Source organism: Carassius auratus, unplaced genomic scaffold (genome assembly GCF_003368295.1).
Source record: "Carassius auratus strain Wakin unplaced genomic scaffold, ASM336829v1 scaf_tig00217248, whole genome shotgun sequence".
Classification (NCBI taxonomy): Eukaryota; Metazoa; Chordata; class Actinopteri; order Cypriniformes; family Cyprinidae; genus Carassius; species Carassius auratus.
In genome coordinates, this window is record NW_020528964.1 from 77,735 (window position 1) to 84,403 (window position 6,669).

The 6,669-nt window shown below is 37.1% G+C and overlaps 1 protein-coding gene across 1 annotated transcript; it reads left to right on the plus strand.

Moving 5' to 3' along the window:
- Positions 1 to 886: 886 nt before the first annotated feature.
- On the plus strand, positions 887 to 6,416 carry LOC113100342 (ADM2-like). The gene is made up of 2 exons (XM_026265148.1): positions 887 to 1,165; positions 5,495 to 6,416. Exons 1-2 carry the CDS (start codon positions 1,095 to 1,097, stop codon positions 5,868 to 5,870), a joined length of 447 nt encoding a protein of 148 aa, XP_026120933.1. The 5' UTR covers positions 887 to 1,094; the 3' UTR covers positions 5,871 to 6,416.
- Positions 6,417 to 6,669: the final 253 nt, after the last annotated feature.

The following is a 6,669-nucleotide window of genomic DNA, read 5'->3' on the forward strand; positions in this document are numbered from 1 at the left end:
TATATTGCATGAAAATGAGAGTTACATATCAGTCCTGAAAATCATTATCAATCATAAGAGTAACATTACCAATACACAACAGAATTCCAACATTTTGCGAAATGCATCTATTTAGTAAATTAAACTAGTAAAATAACTTTTTTCAAAAAATGAGGCACCCAAGTCAGCCATCATTTATGAGACTGCGATACAATAAACATCCTAAACTTAAAAAAAAAAAAAAAAAAAAAAGACAACCAGAAGCCTCTGAACAAACTTGGCCTTTATGCTGCTAAGGTATAAAAACACAATCATGCAAAACGACAATCGAAAAGCCTTGTTTAGTGCTATTATACGGTTTGCTTTGCTTAAAAAAAAAATCACACTGAGGTCAAAGTCTAACTGTAAAATGAGCTTAAACAAGATTCACAAGAGAGACACCAAAACACACAAGCATCAGTGACTGTTTAAAATCCTCTTTAAAAGGGCACAGGACACAGTGAGCTCTATAAAACTGAACACACACTTCTGTTATCGTCTCTGACCTTTAAATTAAGCCACAATGTCACACCTGACAGCGCAATTATATTTTTATATCATGACACATACTCAAAAAGGCTTGGCATAAGCCATTATCTATCAAATAATTAAAATGTTTTACCACAACATTCTATGTACCCATCTATATAAAAAATATAAAATGTATTAATATTTTCTTTCTTTCTACCTATCGATTTAAAAAAATTATAACAACATTATAGTTAATTTTAGTTAATCAAGCGCCTGTGGAGTCTCAGAAGTCTATATTGGGATATGAAATAATTAATTGCTGTAAGGAGGATACATAATAGCTACTGATTCATAATAACTGTAGTTCAGCTAAGTGCAGCACGTGGAGTGTCGATTCTCCCGGGTCTCCTCCCTCTCGGTATTTAAGCATCTGCTCCATCCTTGAGAGCCTGCAGTTTTCTGCGATTTCAGTCTTACACACGCGTGATTACATGAAGTGAGCGGGAAACATCGGTATCCTCTCCATATCAGAGTGTCTTTTAAAGTAAGGGGTGAATAAGTTCAACCTCATTCTCTGGGACTGTAGGGGAGAACCAGCTGCTGGCATGAAACCTCTGCTGCTCGTGTGTGTGTTTCTTCTGCCTCTGCAAACACTCGCGCTGACGCTGCGCAACAGGTGAGAGACGCGCGCGCCACACATCTGACGTGTGGAAGCTGCTGTATATATACATTATACAAACACTGTGTTCGATGATCTCAGTATAACTAAGGCTAAGGTTTATGTAAAACTTGTATGCAACTAAATCTAGTAATAAAATATCGTAATTGTTAACATTAGTCAATGCATTACCTAAAATTAACTTAATTATTTAATTTATTTACATAATTTATTAATTTATGTTATTGTTCATGATAGTTCACAGTGCACTAATTTAACAGATGCAGCTTTCACTAATGCATTTTTAAAATGAAATGTTGAAATTGACACTTAGGAATAATAAATGTTATGATTCATTGTTAGTTCAGGGTTAATAAATGCAGATAAATAAAGCCTTACTGTAAAGTGTGTTACCATTACTCTTATGTAAAAAGCAGACATGACATAGATTGCTAAGCTAAAGTTTAAGTATGTTCATGGCAAGTCATTTTAACATTCATAATCTATTGTCAGTATTGACCATATTTGTAAGCAATACATATTTTAAATATCTTCTACAATATAGTGAATTAAATTTTCATCTTGTCAATTCAGAAGTTAAAAAACAAAACAATTGTAACTATAACATGCAGTGTTAGAATTAATTGAGGTAAATCGGGACAATTGTTTCTAATGGGATGACTGGTAAATTGCTATCCTAAATTAACCCTATTATTGTAATAAATACAATTTTCTTATGAATAAATATCAGTAAAGTAAATATTAATATAGTAACTAGTTGCAAAGGAAGGTAAATAATACTATGCAAGGAATAAGTACAAGTGAACATTGAATACTTGTGTATTCAACTGAAATAAGTAGTCTATTAGTATCCAAAGAATGTGAAACTGAAGAAGATACTAGACACTTTCGGCTTATTTTACTAGTATAATTGAGGATTATTAATGCTATTAAATAAACATACATGGAAAATTATTATACGGAATATATGTTAAAATGGCTTGCCACATGGGTGTGTGTGTGTGTGTGTGTGTGTGACCTGTAGCTCTGCATGAGATAATGTGTGTCACTTGACTGTCTGCATTTGGCACAAGGAGCGCAAAAGAGACGTGCCACCTGTAACGTAGTTTCTCAGATTTCCCCATCGTGACCACTTACTCACGATATGGATCAGGCTATTTCTAACTCTGACGTGCAGGATGCAACATAGAATCACGCCTTCAACACAATCCACATACCTCCAAACGTTTTGATTAAATTGCATTACTCTTAAATTGCATTGAATATAAACTATTCAGTTAAGTGGCATTCATTTTATACATAATTATATCTACAAAATGCAGTTTTTAAATGGTAAAACAGTAGATATAATATTAGATATGCTGAAAAACATACAAGTATTTGTACTGGCTACTGGTTCACTAAAGCAGTCACTTATAGCAAGTAGTTGCTAAAATGTTTATATTCTGAAAAAGCACTACTGTGTTTGTTATCAGATGTGTGACATCATTTTATTGCTATCACTCAGTGTGTCCATACCTTCTGAGGGTTACTTCACCTGTTGGTTTGAGTTTTGTCACCTCAGTGGCTCCCCCTCCTGATGGGTCGAGGCAGTTTTTCTTATTAACAATAAGTCTGTGGCCTTCAAAAGTGAAACAAGGTTACAGGATAAATTTGTACACGCAGTGAGTGCCTAATGTGAGAAAAGGTCAAACAGATGGTGTGAGGTCACAAACAGCAAGTGATTTAGGATTTTAATGTTCAACTGGAAATTAAATCCTCTTTTGCGTACACACTCGTGTAAGGGCACAATGAATTTACGTAAGGTGGATTTAAGCAGTTTTTCCCCCCAAATTAGCCCCTCGAGCACTCTCAGTGAGTGGATTGCAACATCATTCTTAACAGTTTGTGCGACTAAGATGGATATTTGTGCATGCTAACATCTCTCCGTCAGGCCCCATGCAGGGCACTAATGTTGGATCTCTCTTTCTCTCTCTCAAACTGAAACTTACAGACTTCCTCATTGACTAGTCGTCAGAATAAAAAATCAAAATACATCTCCTCTTCTTACTCTACAATCCAAGAGACTCTTCACCCTGTATGCTGTCTTCCATATTCACAGACACTTGGGTGTGTGTGTGTGTAATCTAGAATCAGAGACTGAAGTGTATGAATGGAGCAGTGAAACCGTAGGACTTTAGCTTGGGGAAGAGGCTTAGAAGGGCTTATGCTGGGACGGGGTGATGGAGAAACTGTGCTTGGCTGCTGCTCTCCGGCCTGATTTCAATTCAGTATACACTTATGATGCACAGGGACTTTTCTTATCTAATCATACATATGACTACAACAAAGGGTGTCAAACTAATTAAGATAAGAAGCCGGATTTCATCACGATAGTGTAAGTGAAAGCAATTACAGTACAAAGTGCATGTAACAGGAAGAAGCTGAAACCCAAAGGCAAGAGTTCACTGATAAAAGAACTCCTGAATTTGAATCAAATTTGAACTGTGTCATCAAAAAGGAAAAGGGGCTGAATTGGATTTTTACGTTTATATTTAAGAAAGTAGAAACGTTCAACATTAAAAATGTAAACATTTCAATGTTTAACTAGAAAGGAAAGTTTGTCAATATAGAGTTTGAATGCTGGCTTGACAAAGACTTGTTTGAAAGTTTAGGAAAAGAAGTTTTAGTTTGTGGGTTTATAGACAGAACAATGAACAGAATTATAGAATATCCAAACAATCAATAGAACAACAGACCGAACAGCTGACAGAACGACAGATCAGTAGATAGATAGAACGCACCAAATCGATTCAGGCAGACAGGCAGACTAAAACATTGTTGAAGCTCTTAATGACGTAGATGTGTTGTTCAGGAAAGGTTTGACAGCATTTAGGCTGATGGTGACCTTCACAAGAGGGAAAGCAGTGTGTGTTTTGTTGTTAAGCAGTGTGTGTAGCGCATGTTAAATGAGGAATGTATTTTGGAAACTCCAATGATTCCAGGCTTGTTCAGTCTTTCCTGCTCTGGACCACATTTAATGATATGAAGGAGCAAGTGCAGCACACACACACACACACACAAACAGTCAGACCTGTACTGACCCTGAGCCCCGGCGGTCCCACATCTCCGGTTCTGCTAACAGACTCACCGCATAATTTCAGATATTCACTGCACAATACATCTGGCACCTAAAACATGTCTAGTATCAATGGTTGTGCTATATTTTCCAACAGGTTTGCTATCACAGACGTCAAACTGAGTACTAAACAAAGGTTTGCATGGGTTCCGGTTGACTTAATTAATGCAATCATTTAACCAATTTGAGTTATAGAAGTGTGTTATGGAAAAGGAAAAGAAAAAGATGCACTGATAGTGTGTGTGTTATGCTACTGCATCCAGACTAATCCTGTTCAGAAACATTCTGATTCAGATTAGGTTTAAATTTAAAGTACTAACTTATACCCCACACTGATGCATACCGTAAACACATACACTGACACACGGTCTGTAACACCTACACTCGGACACATGCATGCATTAATACAGATACTCTGATATCATGATTAGAATTTACAAATATATAAATATATCTGCATAAAAAATTATAGTGTGATATAATATCATATACATATTATTATTATTATTATTTTTCCAATTGCTGTCCAAACAGCTTACCATTCATGAAAACTGTATTACAACTTTTTTTCCTAAAAAGAAAAAACTATTTTAACTCGGAAATGTCAAATAATCACAAATAATTACAAAGAAACAAGAAAAACCTATCAAATTAAACGTGAAATTAAAAAAGAAGACAGGAATCATATTTTATCCTGTAAACATTTTCAATATTTTACTAAATTTATCATTTTGGACAATCAATTTTTAAAGTGTAGTGACACAGCAATTTCAAACTTTACCTTAAATAACTCTTTTACATATACAATAACTAAATTAATAGCAAATATAGTGCCAAACACCACATAACATAACCCTCTAACACAGTCAGAGACCTCAGCCTAACGATTTTATATCCCTTATTTTTCTTAATCGATATTTAAACAATGCTCAGAATGCCTCCTGAGGAGCCAGACTGAAGAAGGAGTGTGTTGTAGAGTGAGGGAATATTAATGCATGCCACAAATAGCTCAGACTACAGCCAGAGAAACGCTTGATTAATAACAGGCTCCACCTAAATTGGTCTTAATGCTGCAGAGCCTCTACTTTAATACTTAACCTAAGTCAGCTTCTATGTGGAAGTCTGAATGATGTTTTTAAACAGACCTGGTCAATGCAGGCATGTGCTCCACTGGAGGTCAACCAGATTATTTCTCTTTCCCTCACCAGATCGAGTTTTCCCAGCAAACCCGGAAAGCTTTCAGAAACTAAGGGTGATATCTTCATGGAAACCATCACCATTCCTTCAATAGCTTCGAGTGTCGGGGCAAGGGAGCGCCGTGCGGTCTGGAGGGCCCTCCTGCATAAAGGACCCCCGTTGAAACAGACCAACACAGCAGCCAATCAAAACAGGGAACCTTTCCGGGAATATCGGCATGACCTCAGAGGATCACACAGTCATCCACAGGGTCAGCGGATGCGTGTGGGATGCGTCCTCGGCACATGCCAGGTACAAAACCTCAGCCACCGTCTCTACCAGCTGAACGGCCCACACGGACGGCAAGATGCACCAATCAATCCCAGAAGTCCACATAGTTATGGATAAGACTATGACCGCACAACAAAAACCTATCCAGAAATATGACAACAGAAGACCGCCGACACCAGCGGGGAACAAACTCAACAAATGGTGTAATCAATGGTGTGCTGTCATGAGAAATCATATTCTCTTGATCGCTTGAAATAAGAGTTCAAAGTGCTTACTGTAACGTCCCCTAAACAAGCATCTGTTAAAGCAACTCCTTACGAACTTCTGCAACTCTGACGTCATCTAACATTAACACACAGTATGATCGCCAAGATTAACATACAAGCTTCTATTTCAGTGTTCAGAAACTTAGCCTGGCCTGGTTTTTGCAAGAAATTGATTAGTATTTACATTTCGATTTTCACCGCAATGTCTGAACTGTCTGAGAGCTGCTTCTTCAGCCTGGACAGTTGAACTCAGGTCAGTTCAGACAATGCGGTGAAAATCAGAGATAAAAAAACACATATACTGTTCGGTTTCTTGCACAGGCCGATCATTTTGTGTCTTTACACATCAATGAATCGTCACGGGCCGCAGGGTTTCATTTGGTTTTGTTTGTGTATGTTTTATGACCCTCAAAAAACATGATTCCCATCCACTCTGCAACGGTTTGAGTTAAAAATCTGTTTGTGTTCTACTGAAGAAACAAAGTCACCTACATCTTGGATGTCCTGGAGGTAAGCAGATAAACATTACATTTTCATTTTTGGGTGAACTATCCCTTTAATGGTAACTGTTTTTAAGCATGTTTCCTGAACTGTCCTCCCATCAGCCATTGGCTGGAAAAACCTCAAACTCACACCACTGGCTGAACCAG

What these genes read in the sequence shown, in the direction of transcription:
- LOC113100342 (XM_026265148.1), top strand. Translation starts at nt 1,095, where the DNA reads ATGAAACCTCTGCTGCTCGTGTGTGTGTTTCTTCTGCCTCTGCAAACA. An exon ending in GCGCTGACGCTGCGCAACAG is followed by an intron (nt 1,166 to 5,494) that starts GTGAGAGACGCG and finishes TTCCCTCACCAG; the next exon opens with ATCGAGTTTTCCCAGCAAAC.